Source organism: Nakaseomyces bracarensis (genome assembly GCF_045282275.1).
Source record: "Nakaseomyces bracarensis strain CBM3 chromosome Unknown Scaff13_0, whole genome shotgun sequence".
Taxonomy (NCBI): Eukaryota; Fungi; Ascomycota; class Saccharomycetes; order Saccharomycetales; family Saccharomycetaceae; genus Nakaseomyces; species Nakaseomyces bracarensis.
Window position 1 is genome coordinate 981472 of NW_027263959.1, and position 24571 is coordinate 1006042.

Sequence of the window (24571 nt, forward strand, 5' to 3'; positions counted from 1 at the left end):
TAATACAGTAGATAGAGTATCATATTCTTCTAACTTAATAGAATAAAATTTTTTTATTAAAAAAAAATAATATCATCTATTCATTCATTTGATTTATTTAATTTAGTCCTCATAAGATAATTTATTATTTAGCAAAAACTCAGTCAGTTCTGAGCCCAGGAATTCGGTTACTTCATTCCTACTGTTATCCAAGTGTGTAATTCTATCACACATTTCAACTAAATCAAAATTGATTGTCTTGGAAATTTTGGAATCATGTCTATAATCCGGATGTTTTAGAATGAAGTCTTTCAAAAACTTGGCGGCAGTAGGAATTTTACCACTCGCTCTATCAGAAATCATTTTTAGGTAATAGTAAAGTCTTCTCTGCTGTGGTTGTTGCTTCAATTCTGTCCAGCTCTTCTGAATGAAATTTCTATGCTTTAGGATTGGATTAATGAAAGTGCTAAAAATACCATTGGTATCGCTATGGAAAATGTCATTGATGTTCATTTCAGTAGTTTCTTGACCAACCTCGTAATGTGCTGATGGGTTGAAAGTGTTTCTCCAGTAGAATTTCTCCTCCAAAACAGCATTTCTGTGGTGTGCTCTATTCATATTTTCCCAGACTTGGGACATTGGAATATATGGATTAAATTTATCAGTGTACGTTAAAATGCATTCGACAATTAGGTACATCATATTAGAGTATGCAGCATTTTCGAAATCCATCAATTGAATATCTAAGGGTCTGAATTCAACTCTCCAACCAGGAACATTTCTGTTATCCGGAGTGGCAGCTTGTGTAGGCGGTTTGAACCTTAGCGATTGCCAATTGGTACTCTGTATGTTTTCAAAGTGGTTGGTAGAAGTCTTGTTATCTTGATCCAAAAGCTCTTCAAATGTGGAAATAGGGTCCCTAATATACAAATGAGCAAAATGTTTTGCAAGATCGTAGTCTAACGGGAAATTTTCGTTCTCTAATAATCTTTTAAGAACTTTCTCATTAACAGGGACATCCGTATCATTATAGTTTCGGTTAAAGTACTTATTTCCGACACCACCAAGATACAAATCAACAACACTGTATCTTGATTTCGGTATTCTTTGTACTTTTTTCCTGTTTTCCTTTAGGATACCACCGTAACCATCGACATTATATTCTGGTATTAGAGGTGCAACTCCGCGTTCCTGCGGAGTTCTATCATCCACAGCACCAGATATGACATTCCAACGAACATCTTGATCAGCTAACCAACCTTTGAAACCAGGCGTTGCTGCCGAGGCTGCCAGAAAAATAGGAGCTAAGTTAACCAGAGTATCATATAAGAATCTTGCTTTCTCGATATTTGGTGCCTGGTAGGTCATCTGTAAACATGAGCACCCCATACCAAACCCCATTGCATCCAGGTAGATATGTCCCGGTTTAGATGCTAGGCGTGACTCTTTATCTTCTGGGACGAACCAGTCTCTCGATTTGATGGAATCATCCACAGTTGGAGTGTTTTTATCCTTGAGTATAGGGATGTTAATGCAGACTTTCTCACCACGTCTTGTTCTGATGCTCGATGTAAGATTTGGGAACCTGGCATGTCTGTTAATAACCTCGTCAGGTAAAAACAAGGATCTAGATGCAGTATTCTTATGGTCCCAAGGATTTTCAATATTGAGGAAGCCAGGGCAACCCATCCTTGGAAAGGCAGTCAGAGTCAAGGGAACCAGCCTGTTGACCACACCTTCCTGCTGTGCATACTGCTGAAGCTTGTACTCTGCAACTAATCTCCTCTGTTTCATGTTGTATTCAACGTAGTCATCTACGTAACCCGGATAAGCATTCTGCGGTGTCGCCTCGAGCATAAACCTACCATACTCCGGGTGAAATTTCAAGTCATTGACTTTGCATAGTTCGAGATCTTGTTCATTCAATTCATCAAGTATTCTATCATGCACAACATCCAACATAGCATTCTGTTCTTGAGCATCAAGCTCCACCATCATATACTCAACTTCATCACCCCATAATAACGGATCACCTTGTCTATCCCATGCACTCTTAAATATGTATAATAATTGTTCTACACCTTCGGTCCGTATATGTTCGCTATAATTTCTAGATTCCTCCCATGGTAATGGTGTACCTAACGATAATAAACCCATTTAGAGTATTGTTTCTAATACTTGGTTCTTCTTTCTATCCGTTGTAAATAGATTAGATTTAAGTCTAGTCTAATATATTTATATTTATATTTTAGTATTTCTACTTCTTCCACCGGTCACTTTCTTCTATGTTTACGAATACCTGGAGAGTTTCCAATACTAAAGGTTATATAGCATTACTATTTTTTTTTTTTTATCTTCTATATAATAATTTTTTCCAATTTATAAATATACACTTAAAAAAATTTTTTTTCTTTTTGTCCCTCCTTGGTTGTATTATGATATTAGCCCTAAATCCACTATGTCTCTCTATATTATATTATACATGTACCTGGTTTGTGTTTATGTGGTGGATTCACAGTAAATTATATTTTAATTTTTTCACTTTTTTGTATTTTACAAGAGCAAAAATAATATATATAAAAAAAAGCAACTCTACATTCACTCTGCTTAGTATTCTAAGGTCACTTTGGGATTATCACTGCGTTTCTGTAATATTTTTGTTGTTTTCATTATTTTTTTTTTAGCTTGTTAATTACTTCAAAAAGCTTTTAAAAATTCTTTTGGATTGTTTTTTTTTTTTCTCTTTATTTTGATTATTTTGGCTTCTGGATTAAGCGTATGGTTTTTGTATTGGTTTTTTTTTTTTGGTTCTACGAAGATAAGCAGGGTATTACAAACTACAAGGACATCATATACAGCTTTATTGTACACAGAGGTACTTGCAGATAGACATATATCAAAATTACACACTGTGTAATAATATTTTTTTTTGCTTTCTATACGTGCTTTACTTTATCTCTTGTTGTTTTTTTTACAAATCCCCTATTAGCTATTTAGTCTATGTACATCTTTCTTTCTCTCTCTCTCTTTTTCTTCCTTTTTTTTTATCATAATAGGGATTGCTTTCTATTTTACGTTTACTGTATCTCCCTTGCCCAAACTTCCTTGCTGTACTACTTACATGCGTTTTTGATTGCCTTCTCTCTCTCTCTCTGTGGACGTTATTATAAGAGAGTAAAAAAACTGTGGCTTTTTGTTTTGACGCCGTGTATAGCTTTTTTTTATGGCTCTCTCACTCTCTAGAAAATATTTATCAGTGATTACTAATGATCCCAAATTTTAATCAAAAACCCGAAAAGTACCTTCTTATTTCCTGTTCCCCCCTCCCGTCCCGTCCCGACCCACGTTTTTTTTTAATTTCCCATCCCGTGTTCTTTTCTTTTTACACCTTACTTCCTCCCACAAACAAAACTTGCCTTTCCTTTGCTTTCCCACACAGTCCCTCTAAACATTTGTTCTATACTCCTATCAAATTTAGTATAGGGTGATATATAGTCACATGCTCCGTGGCTAGGTACTTGTCTCATTTGATCAAACTTTTACCCGGAGATGGTGAGCTGGGTAACAAAATAACCTTTTTTTTTTAACAAATAAAGAAAACAATGAAAAAAATTATGTCTTCTGTTACGAAATATTCGATTATACTGGGATCTCCTGGTTAACCGGCAACGAAATATTTCAAATTCAAATATCTAAAAATGGAAATGTAAAAACAAGAACAATAGTTACGTGGCAAGGTGGGATTTCTTTTTGTATGTATGGGGGAGAAAAACGACAATGACAAAAAAAATAAAAATTAATCAAGAGATCAGTTTTTATTGTATTGAGATCTAAATTAGAGATAAGTAGATCGGAAGATATCAAAAAATAAGGCTATTATTCATCTCAATTACTAAAATACTTCCTTCCCTTGTATTTTTTTATTTTTTTATTTATTTTTTTTTGGGATATAGATGTTTTGGAGTGGGAAGAAGAAGAAAACTAAGAAGGAGGATGTGGATGTTAACAAATCAGATGATGGCTTACCTGTGAGAAGAAGCACCAGTAATAATGTATACCTTACTCCCACTAAGAATGCACATGGTAGAAATAGGTCTATTGACGAGATACCTGGAGAAGGAAATAGGAATAACAGTAATCTGACGCTGCCGAATCTAGAACAGACAAACTCCAGATCAAAGTCAAGATCTGCCTCTTTCAGTGGTCCTCAGAAAAACTCAGTCTATAATAATGGTAAATATACTGGGAGCACGCCAAATCTGCTGGATAAAACGGGAAAGAAACGTGAATTTCCACGGGTCATGGAACACCAATTTGGTGAATCATTGGGACTTCGAACCACTCTTTTGAAGAGGTTAGTAAAACAAGGGAAACTGGGGCTGGGCCCACCTGATCTTGTACATATTACAGCATATGATACATACCATAAGGATATTGAAACCGGTCAATACTTCTACTTAACAGGACTGGATGTCTCTGATGAATCAATGGCAATTGCTTTATTAAAGCTCCTAAAACAAGAATCCACAGATCAGGTTATATCGACATATTGTTGTACCAATTTTTTCTCTCAAGTAGACATTAGAATTAGAGTAGAAACGGATAAAAATTACCAAATAAATGCTGTTGATTGTTCCAATGGATCTACCTTGATCCAGCTAAGTGAACAAATATGGGAGGAAACCTTCGTAAGTGCTTGTGTTAGAAGTGTAATAACAAATATTGAAACTGCAAGAAAGCTTCCGGGACTTGTCGAATACCCTTTGTTAGGCCTAACACAAGGTTCAAGCTCTAACGATATTGCTAAATGTGAACATATCCTGTCTTTACTTTGTAAATATTTACCACATTTCTTAGAGTGTGGTTGGGACTCTACAATGTCATTGGAACCAACAATAATATCAAATTACTTGACACGCTCTATCTTAGAATTCTTGTCGATAAGTTCACCTAGACTGGTGACTTTTGTTATCGATGAACTACATCATTTAATGAACAGAGATGAAAGCAATGGCATAATATATCAAATAGTTTTAGCAGCGGTCATGGAACAAAGCGGTGAACATGATCATGATTTGGTATTATTATTACACAAAAACATCGCAGAGCTGACTGATTTATTAGAAAATAAAAACAAGCATGACTTTGATGATCTATTTATTTTAAACTCTCTATCAGAACTACTCATTATACAAGGCCAATATCTACTGGGACGCACTACTGATTATGAAACAGCTCTTCAAGTAATAAAATCCTCCACTGAAATGACAGTTGACTCATTTAAATCGTGGTACTGGTTAACTAAAGCTTATATTAAACTAGGAAAGTTTGACAAGGCGTTATTGGCAATAAACTCTATGCATCCATTGCCCACTATTGATAGCGTTAGGGAAACTTTGTATATGGATCCATCTATGACTAATTACTATAAAAGGCCTTTAGGAAGGACGAATGTTAAAGATCAAAATAATATATCAGAAAATTGCGAACTGACTTCGAAGGAGCTAAATAATTTGAACAGCAAATGGAAAAACCAAGAAGAATTTCAAAAATTTATTTTTGGTAGAATTTATATGCCCTATAATTTAACCGAGAAAGGGTATATTCCTGAGATATGGGAACAAGCTGCATATGAGATTGGACCGCTTTACGGAACTCAGGCTGTTAACTTGACCAATTTTGTTTCGCCTCATGAAGTTGAGTGCGTCGCTGACTATAATTTACTCTCTAGAAATACTGTGACAAAGCAGAACAATTGGTTCCAGACCCAGGTATATGATTTAATTATGGAGATAATTTACAATCTTGGATGGAATGAGCTTATGAAACAAAGATCTCAGGTCTTCGTCATGCAACAAGAGTACATGGTCATGACAAACGAAGGAGATGGACGAACAATAAGTAATCTTGAATCGCAAGCAACTGTACCACTCCAATTCAGAAAGAAAAGGTTATGTGAGAGATGGTTGGATAAAATGTTCCTGAATATTTATGACGATCTTAAGATATCACGTGCCGCCGTAAATAATAAGGATGTCAAATACAGTGGGCTTGAATGGGAACTTCTTGGCCTAACAATGTATAGAACTTGGCAATGGTCAGACGCTATTGCATGTTTACGGACAAGTATCGTGGCCAGGTTTGATATTGTCAGCTGTACGAAGATTTTAGAGTTATATATGAATGACAACAAGTTTGAAATGGTACAATCAATGGACGGTGTTGAATCTCTGTTGAACCAAGATGTTGTTATAGACTTACTGGTTAAAAAAATCTCCTATGAATTCAGATTCTACAATGAATTCCAACTTCTTAACGTCAAAATATTATTCAAATTAAGTGAAAAATACGGAACAGACCTCCTTCGTACTCACGTGCTAGGTTTGCCATATGCAAACCGTGGCCTATTATCAGTCTTAGAGATAATGTTCGATTGGGTAGATAGCATGGAATTATCGCCCGAATAATCAAATTGTAACATTAAATATTATTATTTTTTTTTTCTTTTTTCTTTATCTTTATTATATATATTTTTACAAGTCATTTTGCATATCAAACCACATGATTTCATTCGTTTCCAGTGCAGTTTAGGGTGGGCCTTCAACATCGTTGAAAAAAGAAACAAAACCAACAGAAAAAGTAAGAAAACCAAAGCTAAAGTTTAAAAAAAAAATTTTTTTTTTCTTCTAGCCCAAGTCCAAAGCTATTAGGAATCAGGGACATTGTACGACTGTTTTTCAGAAGAAGATTTTAAATCTGGGAAAGAGAGCAAGTTATTTTTTTTCTTCTACTAACAAGACGAAAATTTAACAAAACAAAGAAATTTTAAATAGTAAAACACCGAAGGCGACTTTCGGCCTAACTATGTTTTTTTTCTCTCTTTAAAAATTCCTTTTGGGATGAAAAATTTCATTTTATAATGAAGATGTGATTGGGAAAAAAAAGTTTTTTATTGTTAAAATATTGATTGGGATCACTTTATGGCATTATTTAGTGGAGTGCTGCTTTATAGATTGATCAATAGTGTTTTCTTGACACGGAAATAGCATCGCAATATTTAAATTGATCAAGAAAAGCTTTTGGAAAATTAGGTTATAACTTCAAAATCAATAAAAAGAGCAAATATTGTTGGTAATATTATAACACACAAAAAAAATTAGGTATCCAAACTGAAGAGGTGTATTAAAATTAAAGAAAAAAAATTAAAAAAAAAAGAAAGATATTATTATATCTTCACTTTGAAGGAAGGTGTTTGAAGGAAAGAAAACAACTACCATATTTGAAAAAAGGAAAAAAAAGTACAACTAATAAACTGTTAGTGTCTAATTTATCTTTAAAAAGAAATAGCACTATAATATTTTAGCTTTATTCGTCTCTTGTGAATAATAAAAGGTGCTCAATTTTAAAAATACAGAGTTAAAGCAGAGCTTAGGTAAGAGAGATATAGTACTATGTCAGGATCATTTTGGAAATTTGGAACTGATTATTCTTCTGAGTCTTCTTTATCTCGTTTGCTTAATAAAGCATTCATTAAGTTAGATGGAAATGAAGATATTTTTAAGAGTGAGGACAATAGAAGTGAGGATACAGAGGATGTTATAAAAAAAGAGGATGGTAATGAAGACAATAAGAACGAGGATGGTGCTGAGAAGATAGACAGTGGAAAGCAAGATGTTGAGGAAGAAGAAGATATAGAACAACTACCGACTACGGAAGAAGAGTATAAAAATTATAAGCCAAATATGGCTGTTCTGGACGATTTACTGGATGACGACGAACTCTATACGGAACTAATGTGCTCTAATTTCAAACTATTAATCTTCCTCAAATATCCTGAGGTCCTGTCTAAATTAATTGACTACGTTAAATGCACAAATATCATAGATGCTCTGGTGGAAGAAGAACATCCTGAAGAAGTTCCTGAGAATGAATCCAAGAATGATGAAGAAGATCTATCAGACAAGAGTACCACACCAACAATAACTCTTACTGGAACGGAGAATGAAGATAAAGAGATCATCACAGACAGTAAAAAAGATAATGGGGATTCTGAAAATGAAAGTAATTCTTCAAGTGATGCTGACGATATGAGTGTGACTATTCGCCAAGATTACGAGGAAGAAGACGACTTAAGGAGGGCAAGAATGGCTGCAGAAGTACTATCTGCTGATGTATGGCCTATTTCTTCTACTGTTATTCAAAATGAAGATCTTTTAGGCAAACTATGGTCAATTATGCAATATCCTGCTCCTCTGCCAATAGAAATCTCAACATATTTCATGAAGATTAATGAGAGATTATTAGATATGGATCTTAATGGTATTTTGTCATTCATCGTCAAACAGGAAAATCTGGTTGATCTATTTCTTACTCATATTGATAATCCTCCTTTAATGGACTTCTTACTAAAAGTTATTTCTACTGATAAACCAGACGCACCAACTGGTATCATTCGTATATTGAAAAACCAAGGCATTATCTCTAAACTTCTAAACTTCTTGTCTCCAGAACATGATAAATCTACACAATCGTCTGCTGGTGATTTTATAAAGGCACTTGTTACCATCAGTGGTAACTGTAACAATGAAATTGCATCTAGTATTGGTCCCAATGAACTTATACGTCAGTTAGTTTCTCCACCCATGATGGAGAAATTAATCACTATTATGTTGAAAGCAGGCTCCTCTTTAAGTAATGGGGTTGGAATTATAATAGAACTAATTAGGAAGAACAATTCAGACTATGATTTCGTTCAACTTGCATATACAACAATTCAAACCCATCCTCCTACTGATAGAGATCCTATCTATTTGGGTCATCTACTAAAATTATTTGCTGTTCATATGCCTGAATTTACGGATATGTTGACTAAAATTGAACTTCCGCCACTAGAAACACCACAGGGGCAAATAGAACCACTTGGCTTTGAAAGGTTTAAAATATGTGAATTAATTGCAGAACTACTTCATTGTTCTAATATGACTTTACTAAATGATCCAAATGGAGAAAATATTGTAAAGGAAAGGGATGAGGAAAGGGAAAGAATATTAAAGGCTGAATTACCTGAAGTAATAGATGAAAATGATGTACCAGACAACATCGGTAATCCTTCAGATGAAATTTCAGAAGGGTCTCACGAGGATGAAAAAATAGCTAGTGAAATGAATGGTCTGCAACTGGATACTGAAAAAGATAGAGAAGATGAGATTTCAGCAGAAAAAGCTGTTCCTCAAGAAGATTCGGAAGCTAAAGATATAAATGAAGAAGAATACTTGGAAAATATTGCCGATGATGAGGAAACTGAAAAGAAATTACGTGTAAAACCAACTGTCGGAGATCAATTGAAGATAGCTTTACAAGACACCAGAGTTATTCAAGTAATCCTTGATATGTTTTTCCATTTCGTCTGGAATAATTTCTTACATAATGTGGTATTCGATATTATTCAACAAATATTCAATGGCCCCTTGATGACTGGTTATAATAGATTCTTGTTAAGCGATCTATTATCAAATATTCATATGACCAGTCTTATTATTAAAGGTAACGAGAAATCCGCCTTATATGAAAAAGAACATATCTTAAGGCTGGGTTATATGGGTCATTTGACATTAATGGCCGAAGAAATAGTAAAGTTTGAAGCCTATTTAGATGAAATGAAGATTACTTTTACTACCCAGACCATTGGAGATTGTCTACAAGAACCTAAATGGAAAGAATATGCTGAGACAGAACTAGCGGAACTTCGCGAAAAATATAATACCATACTTGGTGATGTAGGTGATGATCTTGAAGATATTGAAAATGAAGATGATAGGGATGATGAAAACTTGAATGACCATAGTGGTTTTGATAACGTTGAAGGTGAAGAAGATGACGATGCATATGATGATGAAGATGATGAAGCATATGAAAATCAAAATTTATATGATAGCCTTGCTAGTGCTCATCAAATGAACGAAGATACAGAAGAAGATGAAGATGAGCTGTATGCTGAATACAATGATATTGATAATCCTAGGTACTATGAATACATAGATGGTGATGGTAAAAAAACTCGGTTAGAATTAAATTCTTCATTAATTGACCCTATAGATCATGAAGAGGAAGGTGGTTCTAAAGAAGCAAATAGTGAGGTCGATATCACCAACAACAGATTCAGTGCATATATGTCTGATCAACTCAGGAAAGATTTTTATGACTCCGAAGCTGATGAACCATCCAGGAAATCTCATAAACCTGACAATCAGCAATTTGAAGACGCTGATGATAATTCATGGGAACCAGACTCGAATTCTTTTGTGCTAAAAAACTTCTCAAAAACTTCAGAGATATCTACTCCCGAACTCGACAATAAAAATATATTCCAGCATCAATTCGACTTAGACAATATGAAAGAAATAGGTCATACTGGAGGTGGGGATGAAGATGACTATGTTGATCCAAATGATGATGGACAATCTTACTCAAAACCTAATAACCCGCTATATTCAGATCAATATAATGGAGGTTTTTTTTCACGGAGCACGGCTAATGGAGACAGCGATGAAGATGAAAATGAATTAAGCGATGACAGTGAAGCGGAATTGGAAGGCAGTCCTTATGAAGATACTAATGAGGAAGATGAGACAGAATTTGGCCCATATTCTTTGTGTAGGTCTAATAGTAAGGATAACCTTTCCTGGGATGAGAATGAACAAGACCGCTTGATGGGTATGGTCAATTACAATCGCGATTTTAAAGATAACTAGTCATCTCAATTTGTGTTGGCACAGACATCATAACCTGGATGCGCTTAGCATTTTTCGTATGTCCTGTCTTATTTTTTTCTTAATTTCTTGGGTTCTACCCATGATGATAGAAAGTAAACAATAACTTTTCGAGACTAGAAAATAAAATGGTATTTATTTCTTATTTAAGAGATGATAATCCTGGTTATCTATAGCCTCTTACTTTCCGTGAATTAGCTAAAAGGTATTGTTCCATCAGATGAAGGATACTGATTAATGTAGTACTCTTCTACTTATAGATGAATTGGAATCAGACCATAATACTAATCACCTCGTGGTTATTTTTTTTTGTGTTTAGCAATGACATATTTGTTTGTTTGTTTTACCTTCAAATTTTTTTTTGTTTCTATGATTTTCAGTCTATTGGTTTTAAGATTGGATGATCGCTTAGCTGGCATAATCTGAAGAAATAATGTTGGAAAGGGAAAAGAAAAGAAAAACCTGACCATAGTGTTCCAATTATATATATATTGCATCTTTTCTCGTTTTGTTAAGAACAGTAAGCTAATTAATATTAAAAAAGTATATCGTTTAGCTATTCTCTCAATCAAAAGGGAATTCATCTGCTATTCTTTTTTTCTTTTAGCATTGCCGTTAACAACCTTTTCACATTAATAATTTATTTGCATTAATTATAATAGTGTACTTTATAATATCATATCGATAAAAAAAATCAATATTATATGAATAAGTAAGATCAGTATGATGGCCTAATGTGTATCACTAATTATATCACTAATTACGTTTGGTCATCTGTTGAGTCGAAAATACCCCGGAGGAAATTTGCATTGAAACATAATCTGAATCAAACGAAAATAGTTATCCCATAGTAGCACTGAGCGAATACGACAAAAAGTCCAATATTTAAGTACATTTGTATCTTGTTTGAAGGTACAATTAACTGCTATATAAACAATTAAAGGCCGTGATTAATAGATTTTGTTAAAGTGATCTCTTTGCCAGTCCCTTCCTTCAATTAATTTATTATTTGAAAATTTCCTAATGGCTCAAAAGAAATCTATATTCTCATATTTGCCATTATATAACTTGCTCTCTGCAATTGGCTGGGGTTATATACTCTACTCAGTGGTTAGATACTATCCAGTCAATGGACAACCAAAATTTTTCTTTGATACTAAGAAAGTTGTTACTTTTATTCAATTCGGTGCAGTAATTGAAATAATAAACTCTCTATTTGGAATTGTAAGATCACCATTATTAACTACAGTTGCTCAAGTTTTGTCAAGATTAGTCCTAGTGATCGGGGTCTTTTACTATATTCCAGAAGCGCCAAATGCTCATGGTTTTATCTACATTACTTTGCTTTTGGCTTGGTCCATTACTGAAATAGTCAGATACTTATTTTACTTTTTTACTCTAACCAGTTCAAGAGGAGCTCCAACTTTCTTAGTATACTTAAGATACAATTTATTCTTGGTGTTGTATCCTACTGGTGTTGCTAGTGAGCTATTGATAATATACTCCGCCTTACCATATGCGGAAGCCAAATACTCAGCGTTCGGTAAATATTTTTTCATTGCCGTAATGTTAACTTATATTCCTGGTCTTCCTATGCTCTTCCTTCATATGTTAGCACAAAGAAAAAAAATTATGAAACAATTAAAGAGTAAAAATAAGTCGAACTAGCAACAACCATAGTATGATATATACGCCATTTGGCCCTTATGAAAACCATTTTTTTGTTTTATTTTAGTTATACTATAGAATACTGATAAATAAAAATAAATTCAAAGCGAATAAATAGGAAAAACATATTCCTTCTTATCAAGAAACCTGGTGAATTGATGCCTGCGAGAGTTAAAAAATTAGAAACTAATGCTTTCATTTATCTTTTGATACCTAGTAGTTATTGTATCAAACAGATATTTTGTACAATTTAGTATTATTTTTTTTTTTACAGAAAGAGCTAATTTTTTGTTATAGAGCCGAAGAAACAGAAAGAACAGAAACTGTATAATTATCAGAATAGGTAATTGGAACTATTAAGATAGGATCAGTATCATAGTTAAAGCTAAAGCTCTAATATATCGTTTGTTTGATAACACTTTCTTTTTCTGGCTACATAAATATTTGGTGTGCAAAATGTTCAAATTTCTGACTAACCTAAAGCCAACACATGCATTCGGCAGCCAGCTCATGAAGGCAACATACAGGGGTGTAACTACCGAAGCAGCTGCGAAATATAATGATTTAGCACCATTGAAATTGACTAATGAACTCTATGCGGTTTTCAAGATACATGAGAGACCATACCTGGTGACCAAAGGTGACAAAGTTATATTACCATTTAAGTTGAAAGAAGCCGAGGTTGGCGATACACTAAATCTTACTGATGTCACAACAATTGGGTCAAGGAATTATAAACTAGTTGATAAGGCCATAGACCCCAGTATCTTTACTATAAAGGCTACCGTTCTAGAAAAGACCAAGAGAGCATATCAAGTCAGAGAAGTGACTAAAAGAAGAAATAGAAGAGTTCGTCACGCTGTTAATAAAGCTGATCAAACCGTAATAAGAATTTCTGAACTCAAACTGAACTAATAGTCATATTCCTGTATATATCTAAGTATCTTTGCTTTAATAAAAGCTTTCGTATGAATAATGTAAATACTAAATAAAATAAATTGATTTTGAGAAAGCCAAATGCAAATCGCATTCGATTCCTGTTCAGAGCATCCTTTTTTGCTATTTTTTGTTTTTCCTCTTATACATGAGAAACAGGAAAAAGATCGCGACTATACAGTACAGAAATAGCAAAACCTTGATTTTGAATTTATGATGTAAGATGCCTTCGATGACTTTGATCTGTAGGCCCTATTCAGCTCAGTACTTTCTAATGTTTTAAAAGAAATTATTTATATAAATTGGTTTCAAGTGTTACTTTACCGGTGCTATTAAAAATAAATACAATTAACAACTGTAAAGTTATAGATAGTTTTTTATCTTCAGGATCATTATTGATTTGATCTGATAGAAGATATTTGAAGATTTGATCGAATACAAGGTATACTATAAATAACAAATAAAAAAAAAAGAAATATAAAAAAAAAGTCATCTAGACTGAAGTTTTTGTTTGGATAACTATTAATTGTATTCTTTTTTAAGAAGAAATGACATTTTTGAAAAAAATTGCGGGTACAAATGGGCATTCAAAAAGTGGATCTGCTTCTAATATACGGAATTCAACAATATCACAAACTTCACCATCTCCATCCTTGAGCTCCTTTAAGACACATGTAAGAAATTCTAGTGCCTCTACAGATTACAGCGGCTCTACATACGGTTATGGAAACAGTTCAAATGTGAATAATGCAGGACAGTCTACTCCTTTAAGCTCAAAAAACTCTAATAAGACATTAACTCCTACCACTTATCGCTCAACAACAACGGAGAGTCCGCATTCTATGAATTATAGAGGCTCGATGTATTCAGCTGAGACACATAATTCTGGTTTTTCAACACCAACCTTTGATATATCAGAAGCACCAGCAAAACCCCCGTTACTAGGTGATGGTTTATATACAAATAAGAGCTCTGAATCTAGAAAATCATCTGGGGGGAGTAATAGCATAAACAGTTTATCATTTGATAAACTGATTTTATCATGGGATCCCACTAATCCGGAAGAATGGACTATGCAGAGGGTTCTAGCATGGTTCAGATATCACGACTTCCCTGAGAGTTGGATGAGCTTTTTTAAGAAATATCAAATTTATGGTCAGAAATTTATAAAGTTACTAGCGTATGAAAACTTTGCGCTTTATGAAAAGTATCTTACTATCAGTAAACATGGCTCCTATGATAAATTTCAATCATTGCTAAAGCAGACAATGTCTAAGAATGTTTCTCATTCCCATACAAGACAGAAGAGTGGGAACAGTATTTCGGCGATGCAGATTGATCCTATAGATAGTATCAAGATGAGAAATAAGAATAGCAAATCACAAGATGACTTGGCGACGTCAAGGTCAACATCAGAGTCTGTTCTTCTTGGAAATGAAATCGCATCATTGACCAGACCACCCGAAAAATCAATAGTAAAATCACATAAGAAAACAAAAAGTACAGGATCTCTTTATCGTAGAAGCTTTATATCACTTATAGGTTCCTCATCGTCACAAACGTCTGTTGCTAATATCAATTCTAATAAGGTGAATCCAGATATAAAATTACACATCCCTTCTAGACCACAATCTATTGTTGAGAGTGAGGTAGGAACAGCAAAGATTTTATCAGCATCAAGTTCTCCAACTTACTCGGGAATACTCAGAAAACATCAAAAGAGTAGCTCATCTGAATCATCATTACTTAATGCTATCTTCCCAAGTGCAGAAGACAAAGAAAAACGAGGGAATAACACGATAACCACGAATTCAAATAAACGTCATGAAAATGTAAATAATCTACCATCCAATAATCATAAAAATAATGACTCCCTAAACTCGACTTATAAACCGTCACCAAATCAGACCGAAGATAAATCGAGTTTATGGGGTAAGATCAAGAGGAAAAGTCAAACTATCAGTCCGAGTACACCGTCATATTCTACCGGTACAGCAAATATATCAAATCATCAAAAGGTAAATAAACAAGCACCTGGTAAACTATTGGAAGCCCCTAGGTCTAGTATTGAAACATTGACTAGAGTTAATTTAGAATCTGAATCAAGGGATGTGTCGAAGGGGAACCGAGAAAAGGAAACAGCCTTTCAATATGGAGAGTATGTTCTAGATAAAAAATACTATCCATATAAATCTAGCAAAAGTAATAATCTTGACGAATATATTTTGGTTACTAGGGATAATATTACATTTATACCGATCAAAGTATCAGAGTTACCTAATAACATCGATAAATTTAAAGAACACTTGGCGAAAAGATTGAATATTCTCTCAGATAATTTTACTATACATATGACAGACTTTGGCTGTGATATTGGGGCAGCTTTAACTAATCAATTAATTGACACCATTCGGAATAGTTTGTTTCTAAATACTTCCAAGAAATTTTACTTGAAGGATCAAAATATAATCAGAACTTCACCCATGGGGAAATTTACTAAACAATCTTCACAAAGGGATATTTTAAAGAAAAAAAGTTCCCTTAGGTCCATCAACAGTAGTATCATCGCATCTACTGATGAAATTTCAACCGTAACATCATCTTCTGATATTGCATCGTTCGATGATAGATCATCTGCACCTGGAAAACAGTATCCACAAACTCCAAGTTATTTTTATGACACTGGAAATTCATCTAATAATGCAGAAGAGATTAACTATTGGAACGTTAAGGAACATTTACAAGAACCTACTTCCGCGAGCAAAAGTGGTTCAAAAACTGCTCCACATTTCAATTTAACTATTCCTGAGAAGAAGAAGATCAGCTCTGATGATTTACAAAAAAATACTTTTCAAATACTACGAAAAGATGAAGGAAAAGAAATTGATTTCAACAAAAGAAGAAGGTCACCGTACACTAATCCTGAGCTTGCTCCAAAACGTGAAGCTCCAAAACCTCCAATTAATAACTCTCCACAAAAATCTGTATTGTTAAATCAACAAATATCTAATAGTCCTAGAATGAAAACTGCGCTGGACAAGAGTAAAAGGCCAGAGTTAGTTTCAAATACATCATCTCCTATTGAGACTACCAGTCCTTCATCAGATAAAATGGTTTCATCTTACACGCCAGGATCAAGCCATGTGCTGGTGCCACAACCTTACAAAGGTGCAGGTGAATCGACACGGAAAAATAAATTAGATGAGGAAACAATTCCGCCTTTGAATTTCCAACATATAACAAAAAATAGAGTTAATCGATCGTCATCCAGTGTCTCCAATAACTCAATATTCTATTCTCCGTCTCCAATGTTAAAGAGAGGAAACTCTAAAAGAATCGTTTCTTCTGCTTCAGCCGCGGATGTGTTTGAAGAAAATACAATTTCGTTCAATGATGTGCCAGAACTATCTGATTCTGATGATAATGAAAATTCTTCTGAGGATATTTTATGGGGTACAGCTGCGGATACTTCGGGGCATAATAATAACAGTAGTGTCTCACGAAGTAATTCTGAGGAAGAGGATATGATATATTCAATTAATGATAACGATAAACCAATTAGGAAAATGACATTGCGGCCTACCGCGGAGATGGTGTACCAAAATCTAGAAAAGTTCTTTCCTAGAGCTCACCTTGATAAACCTGTGGTCGAGGACATTTCAAATTCCAAGAGCCCATTAACAAAAACACCAGAAAAGGGTGGATTTTCTGAGCCTTTCACTCAATCATTATCTAAGTTAAATACAAATTCTGAAGAGAGGAATGTAGAATATACGGATGAAAATAAGAAAACCGTTTCGAAATTACCAAAGCGTACTAGAACTATTAGAGCTATTGCCCATGAGGCTAGAGAAGCTAGAAAAAATACAGTAAAATTAAAACGTCACAATACAAAAATGTGGGGAACTAGAATTGTTGAAGTAACGGAGAAAAACCTGGTAGAAATTAACAAATCTAAAAATTCTAATGGAGAATATAAGGAATTTGCATGGATTAAAGGTGAAATGATAGGAAAGGGATCATTTGGAGCAGTTTATTTATCGTTCAATGTTACAACAGGTGAAATGATGGCAGTAAAGCAAGTGGAAGTTCCTAAATATTCTTCCCAAAATCAAATGGTTAAAGATATGGTAGATGCGCTAAAATCAGAAGTTGCAACACTTAAAGATCTGGATCACCTTAATATTGTGCAATATCTAGGTTCTGAAATAAGGGGCAATATGTATAGTTTATTCCTTGAGTATGTTGCAGGTGGGTCTGTCGGATCACTTATTCGAATGTATGGTAGATTTGATGAACCTTTGATAAGGCACCTGAATATCCAGGTTCTCAACGGTTTAGAGTATTTACATTCAAAGGGTATTTTGCATAGAGATATGAAAGCGGATAATTTACTACTCGATCAAGATGGCGTTTGCAAAATTAGTGATTTTGGTATTTCCAAAAAGTCTAAAGATATATATTCAAACTCTGATATGACCATGAGAGGTACTGTTTTCTGGATGGCCCCTGAAATGGTTGATACCAAACAAGGTTATAGTGCAAAGGTTGATATTTGGTCGTTGGGATGTATTGTTCTAGAAATGTTTGCTGGTAAACGGCCTTGGTCGAACCTGGAGGTTGTAGCTGCAATGTTTAAAATTGGTAAAGCGAAATCAGCACCACCTATTCCTGAGGATGTTTATCCTTTGATATCATCCTCAGGTAAGCAATTTCTCGATTGCTGTTTTAAAATTAACCCTGAACAAAGACCAACAGCAGGTGATTTATTAAAACACCCTTTCAGTGAAATCGATTCTTCCTTTGATTTTTCAAAAACTAGTCTATTTGACTTCATTAAATCAAATGATAAGTTAAACTCATCAAAATTACGTAAAAATAAATAGTACTCTATATATTTATTAATTAGTACTATATTAGGCATGAAATTCCTATTTGGACCAGCCAAATAAGAAGAGATTATATAGTACCACTTTTGGTGCGAAAATTAAAATAGTGAACTACTAAGACATTAAACCGACGATTAGCACCAACGTAGATGGTTTGTTTGACATCATTTTCAAAGGGATCGGATGGAGAGAACTTATTTTCAGCAATTATGAACGTGCTTTCCTCTAAATCTTCTACTTCTTCGATAGATAAACCCTGACTCAAAACACTCTCGATAAATGATTCTGATCTATTGTCACTTTCATTTTTTACACCAGCAGTAATTCCTAGGATCTTAACGTTAGTATTCTCAAACCAATACTGATCAGAAATAAAATCGTTAAAGTCTTTAATAAATGTTGAATTCAAATTATTGAAATAAATGCTAAAAATGACGTTTTCATGGCTTATAGAATCATTGAAGGAAAGTCTTAGTAAGATGAATAATCCAAGAAAATCAGAATACGTCAGATTGGGATTTGGTAGCAATAAAACAATATGTTTCCGTTTCATTCTTTCGATACTTAGCCTTCCACAGGTATTCGAAATTAGCATAGCGAAATTGGCTTTCAGATCCGTAGATAGAGTGCTGAAAAATGTTGATGGTAATTCGTTTAAGCCAACAATATGGGAGAAGATATGTTCAAAACTAGTATACTTCTCGTTAAGGAGTGTCGGATTTCCTTTATATTCATATGATGCACCTTTTAATGGGAACAGGATCAAGTCTTTATGTGTCATTTCCATACCTGTAGCGTTAACACCCTTTTCTCTCATTGTTGAAAATATAACCTCACTAGAAAATGGAACTCTACTTAAATTTGAGAAAATCTCGAATATATTCAAGATATAGTCAGAATTGGCAGTAAAATGTGGATCATCATTATGCAACGAAGAAGAGTGTAACAAATCCGTCGTTCTCTCAGTCATCAGACGTAAATGAATAGCACGTAAGATTGATATTGTTGAGAAGCCAGCAGGATTTTCACCAATAGTTTCCAGTTTGGATTCAAATTCTTCATTATTCTTTCTGAATGATTGTGTAATTTTCTTGAATTTTGAAGAAGACTTGACGGTTGTTCCTGTAGAAACTCTGCTAATGGCTAAATCTTTTGAACCACTTTTCTTGGTCCCTTTAAAAAGGAAAAAATTTAAGAATTCAAGAGAGGATGATATTATTTCAGGAGTATTGATGACATTAATCACACGTGGAATTGAATATGATTTCAAGTCTTGCCAATTCATATAGTTGGGTTCTTCCTTTTCAATTCCTTCGCTGACAAGAATAACTGTTTTAGATTCTTGATCACTTTCTAACTCGGTTTTTAATCGCTGACGGTAAGAATCAGGATATACCAGTTGTGTGAGCGGTGTTGTCACAAATGTAGAGACTAACGCCATTAGAATGAACATACCAAAAATCTTGTGACTAATAATACCTGCATTTAGACCAACTGTTAAAACAACAATTTCAACAATACCTTTACACGACATTAGTACACCAATAGCGACAGATTCTCTCCAGAATAAACCATGTAATTTTGCCATGGCAGTTCCTGATACAATCTTGCTTGCAATGGCAACTGCAATGGATAAGAATACATAACCCCAATCCTTTCCTTCATTCAATAATGTTAAATCCACATTTAAACCTGCTACTGCGAAATAAATCGGTATCAATATAATATTTGGAATATCCTCCATTCTTTCTGTTAACTTGACAACATAGTGATTCTCTCTTGGGACAATTAGGCCAGCTATAAAGGCACCAAAAATAGCATGAACGCCTATAATATCAGTAAAATACGCTGATATAAACATAATGAATAAGATGCACATTGTAGCTATTGGAGAAGGTTTACTCCTATCTAATTCATGAGTTTTGATTAACGCCCATCTCAACACATATTTCAGAGGGTAAAAATAAATCAAAAACCAAGCTAAGGTGATCAATAAGATATATACTGTATTTACTGGGCTCGATTCCGCGCTGGAAAGAATAACACTTAGCGCCAAAAGAACCCAGCCCAATATATCATTTATTATTCCTGCTCCAAGTACAATGATACCAGGCCTCTCTTTTAGTAACCGAAGTTCATTAAGAATTCTAGAAAGAACTGGAAAAGCGGTAACAGCCATGGAAACAGCAATGAAAACCATAAATACAGTGAATTTGATGTGTCTTTGAGTTGGGTCTTTATTGGCATAATTCCTAAAGAGTGGTATGGCAATAAGGCAACCACATCCAAATGGGACTGCCAATGTGACGAGACCGATAGATAATGCTGATTTCATATGTTTTTTTATGAAAGCAATATCGACCTCTAGTCCTAAGAAGAACATGAAAAGAATAATACCTAAATTGGCGGTTAAATTTAAACCTGGTATAGATGATGAAGGAAAGATTGTATCAGTATATCCTGGTATTTGACCTAACACGGTTGGGCCTAATATAACTCCGGCAATAACTTCTGATATCACTTTCGGCTGGCGAATTTTGGAAAACGGTATATGTATCAAATTACATGTCGCCATTATCAGACAGGCTTGAAATAGATACAATGTTATTGGTGAACCAGGGTTGTAATGGAATGGGTTAACCCCTGATAAAAGACCACCAACCTCACCCATATTTTGGTTATTCTATAATATTAGTTCCTTGTAATATTTCCAATGAATGCAATCTCCACGATATTAAATTTTACTCCTAATAAATTTCAAATTATACGGCAAACGTGTTATATTCGATATTACACAGTATTACTTTTTTTTTTTTTTTTATTAAGTTTTTTCTTATCTGTCCTAATATTCTTTGCTTCTTAATGTTTGGTTTTAAAAGACACTTAAATTTTATTCGCACCTGAGACTTTTCTCAGTTGTAATTATGCCTCTAATAATAATTATTCTATGAGGCTATGCGTACCACATTAATTTAAAGTAGATTACTTTATGATTTTGTTGTTCTCTATCTTATTTTATTTTTGTAGTTTTTTTTTTTTTTTTGAGTTTTTTTTCTTTTTCTTAAAGGTTGAAAAATGAACCCCGGATTTATTATATTTGGTTTCAATATCTCTCATTAATTGAAATTCAAAATATAGTAAATTATAAGTGTTTTATTACAGTATACAAATTAGTTTTTTACATAGTTCATGAAAAAGGTTCTATATTGACCTGCCACTGAATTCAAATGAGAAAGTGAATTTATTTCATGCAGAATTTATATATATTAGTTATTATTAAATATTAAGGTTGTTTATGTATATATGCTAACCATTAGTAAAAGCCGTATTTATAATCAGTGGGGTTTGGCATAAAAATCAAAATAAGGAAAATAATCAACATTGATTTTATAAGAGCATCAATTTTAACCGATTGATTTTTTCTGTATGACCAAACAAAGGGATGAAAAAAAAACATTTTATATGTCTATCAGGCTGAAAATTAAATCTGTTGGTCACTATTCGCCGTCGGATTTAGAATCACTCGAGTTTGCCTTTTCAGGAGTATTCTCTTGTGTATCTGACGAAGAGTGTACGTACGGATGGAAGGAATTCGCACTTGCTGAACGATTTATATAAGAACCTCCAATATGTGCTGAATTTGTGGATCCGGAAGAGCTTGTAAAAGTTTCAGTGTTCGATCCTGGACCAGAAAAAGTTTCTTCTGAACTGGAAAAGGGTACAGCACATATAGAACCTGATGATGAAATTAAACTTCCTTCAAAAGTTGACTGCGATGCAGTAGGTAAGATATTAAATGGATTAATCATGAAATCTTCAGGGACTGGTTCGGTAGCTTGTTGCCTTTTTACGGACTCTTCGACAGTTAATTCATTTAAAACTCTATCTATAAGGGCAACAATCCTCATAAATGCATAGTGAGGTTGATTGAGAGGAAATTTTAATGGTGAATATTCTGATAACCAAAATGTTTTATCTGGATTAATACAGTCTTCATCAAAGTTCTTCAAAGTCAATCTATGAATTTTATCCCAATCATTGTAGTTTAATTTACGGTCTTTATCATTAAGTGATAGTTCGTGTAACCTTTTTACAACAGTTAGTAATTCATTGACCCTACGTAATTTTTCAATTGTCGTAGGTATAGGCCCGAATAAGTTTGTACCATGAAAAATTTCCTGTTTTGCTAGCTCATTCTCTTCCTCATTATCAGCGCTACGTACCGAATTATTGCGTCCTGGTAGCATTGAATTTCTTCTCCTTAGTGAGGATTTTCTATGCATCTTAACTCCTGTAGCCTGAGATTCCTCATCCATCTGGTTAGTAATTCCTGCTATAATGTGAATATCTTCTGGTTGTAAGTCATTAGTTACAGAATTTTCAAACCCATCGTCAAGTCCCCTGGATTCAATAATTCCAATATCATTATCATTCTCAGAAATTATATCCGTAGAAGATTTTGGACCCATATCAGGAGCGTCCTCTGATCCGTCTACTTTAATTTTATTTGTAGTCAGCGCTTTTCCAATATGAACAGGCGGTGCAATTAGAACAGTTGTTACACTATTCTTGAATAAATGTCCAATTTTTATATCTAATGTTTCTGATGTTGCGTACAATAAATCACCCACAGTTGACAGGATTGCACCCATTAAAGGCACTGCACCGATAGCCCATAGAACAAAGAAGGCCCTACCGGCACCAGTTTTTGGTGCATAATCACCGTACCCAATAGTCAATAAACAAAGAAAACAGAAATATACAGCATTGAAATAGGTCCAATTTTCTGTGAAAAAGAAAACTGTAGCGCCTAATATCCAAAATATGATGAAAATTGTAACAGTCCATAATAGAGAGTATAAATGACCTTTTAGCTTGGCCTTTTTCCTGATATTCATCATTATATCAAAACATTCTTCATCAGTAAAATTGTCTTCGTTGGAAGTAAATTTATCCCAAGCTTTCGAGCGCTGTTTCTCTACCCTATGGAAGAAAAAAATGGGGCCTGCAGATGTCTGAATGATTGACCTCGTCATAAATACGATAATACCTAGGATTAAAACACCCGTCATCGAAAAAAACAAAGCCATACACTTGGCCACGGTACTCTGAGGAATAATATCACCAAGACCGACAGTTAGAAGTGAAACTACACAGAAGTATAACGCATTCCCGTATGAGATATGTAGCAGACCGGAGAACATCCCAGCACCCCAGATCAACCATATTGATAAAATCACAGTAAAAATCATAATGCTCCTTTCATTCGGCAGTAAATTAAATGTTGCTGGATACTTATGTAGTTTGTGTCCCACAAAGTGTAAAGAAAGTGTAAGAGTGCAACAAAGGTAGAGACCAGAAGTAATTACAGCGTACCAAAAGCCAATTGTCTTCTCCTGGTACGAATGGTTTACTTCTCTGGCGCTCATCACTATAACATCTATCATCAGCATGGTTCCCGCAGCAGTCCAACCTGTAATATTTATAATTTGTGATGTCATGTAGCTGAGTTTCCTTGCAAAATGTAGAAACAAGACTGCGTTTGATACACATCCAATAACCAATGACAATATATTAACTGCAAAAACACCCTTGGGATCATTGACTCTGTCTCGTACAATACCTGAAGCGGTATGATAGTGGTTTACCCTCCATTTCTCCACGGCACACGCTATAGAAATAGTGTTTGCAACAGGACCCAGACAAGCTGTGATAACCGGAAAATAACACGATATGATAAACCAAAACCCAAAAGACTTACTTGCAACATCCGCATTGATAATAGTAACACGCTCATTACTAAATTGCAAGGCCTCCTTCAAAACTTGGTCATGTCTTATTCTATGATGTGTAAATATCCTCTCTAACCTTACAATCTCAGAATTGAAAGACGTTTTAGTTGTAGTTGATGCCGATGATTTCAAATCGTTTGTCATAATTCCATTTTTTTTTTTTATTATCCTTAGTTAATTCTTTTCCTTCTTATTTAAAAAAACTTGTCCTATTTTAGTTATATAAGTACCTTAATATCTGATGTTTTGATTTTTTTTTATTCTACTCTAAAGCCTTTCTTTTACTTCTCTTCTACTTTTCATTTTATCCTTATCAAGAATACAATATTAATTATATCACTATCTCGACTTGCATGAAATCACATGATAAATTAAAAAAAAAGCAACGCAAGAAAAAGAAAATTAAATAACGCGTAGATCAACTACAACAACTCACAAAAAAAAATGTCGGCCGACGATATCTCAACCCCGTTCGGATCCGCAACCCGAACCTGAGCTTCCTTCACCCGCCCGCCATGACCCGGTAATATAACGCCCC

At 34.1% G+C, this 24571-nt stretch overlaps 8 protein-coding genes across 8 annotated transcripts; 5 read left to right on the forward strand and 3 right to left on the reverse strand.

The window, feature by feature from the left end:
* Positions 1 to 102: 102 nt before the first annotated feature.
* GSH1 (glutamate--cysteine ligase) lies at positions 103 to 2136 on the reverse strand (the record flags this gene model as incomplete). Its single annotated transcript, XM_071054629.1, has 1 exon — positions 103 to 2136. One exon carries the CDS (start codon positions 2134 to 2136, stop codon positions 103 to 105), a length of 2034 nt encoding a protein of 677 aa, XP_070909322.1.
* Positions 2137 to 3932: 1796 nt separating this feature from the next.
* Positions 3933 to 6446, forward strand: CHS6 (Chs6p; the record flags this gene model as incomplete). The annotated part of the gene is made up of 1 exon (XM_071054630.1): positions 3933 to 6446. The coding sequence occupies one exon, from the start codon at positions 3933 to 3935 to the stop codon at positions 6444 to 6446; it is 2514 nt and encodes an 837-aa protein (XP_070909323.1).
* Positions 6447 to 7430: 984 nt separating this feature from the next.
* On the forward strand, positions 7431 to 10730 carry SAP185 (Sap185p; the record flags this gene model as incomplete). Its single annotated transcript, XM_071054631.1, has 1 exon — positions 7431 to 10730. The coding sequence occupies one exon, from the start codon at positions 7431 to 7433 to the stop codon at positions 10728 to 10730; it is 3300 nt and encodes a 1099-aa protein (XP_070909324.1).
* Positions 10731 to 11771: 1041 nt separating this feature from the next.
* Positions 11772 to 12416, forward strand: PHS1 (enoyl-CoA hydratase PHS1; the record flags this gene model as incomplete). The annotated part of the gene is made up of 1 exon (XM_071054632.1): positions 11772 to 12416. One exon carries the CDS (start codon positions 11772 to 11774, stop codon positions 12414 to 12416), a length of 645 nt encoding a protein of 214 aa, XP_070909325.1.
* Positions 12417 to 12872: 456 nt separating this feature from the next.
* Positions 12873 to 13331, forward strand: MRPL49 (mitochondrial 54S ribosomal protein bL21m; the record flags this gene model as incomplete). The annotated part of the gene is made up of 1 exon (XM_071054633.1): positions 12873 to 13331. One exon carries the CDS (start codon positions 12873 to 12875, stop codon positions 13329 to 13331), a length of 459 nt encoding a protein of 152 aa, XP_070909326.1.
* A 569-nt stretch (positions 13332 to 13900) lies between these two features.
* On the forward strand, positions 13901 to 18238 carry BCK1 (mitogen-activated protein kinase kinase kinase BCK1; the record flags this gene model as incomplete). Its single annotated transcript, XM_071054634.1, has 1 exon — positions 13901 to 18238. The coding sequence occupies one exon, from the start codon at positions 13901 to 13903 to the stop codon at positions 18236 to 18238; it is 4338 nt and encodes a 1445-aa protein (XP_070909327.1).
* A 73-nt stretch (positions 18239 to 18311) lies between these two features.
* On the reverse strand, positions 18312 to 20912 carry KHA1 (Kha1p; the record flags this gene model as incomplete). The annotated part of the gene is made up of 1 exon (XM_071054635.1): positions 18312 to 20912. One exon carries the CDS (start codon positions 20910 to 20912, stop codon positions 18312 to 18314), a length of 2601 nt encoding a protein of 866 aa, XP_070909328.1.
* Positions 20913 to 21738: 826 nt separating this feature from the next.
* On the reverse strand, positions 21739 to 24177 carry TOK1 (Tok1p; the record flags this gene model as incomplete). The annotated part of the gene is made up of 1 exon (XM_071054636.1): positions 21739 to 24177. The coding sequence occupies one exon, from the start codon at positions 24175 to 24177 to the stop codon at positions 21739 to 21741; it is 2439 nt and encodes an 812-aa protein (XP_070909329.1).
* Positions 24178 to 24571: the final 394 nt, after the last annotated feature.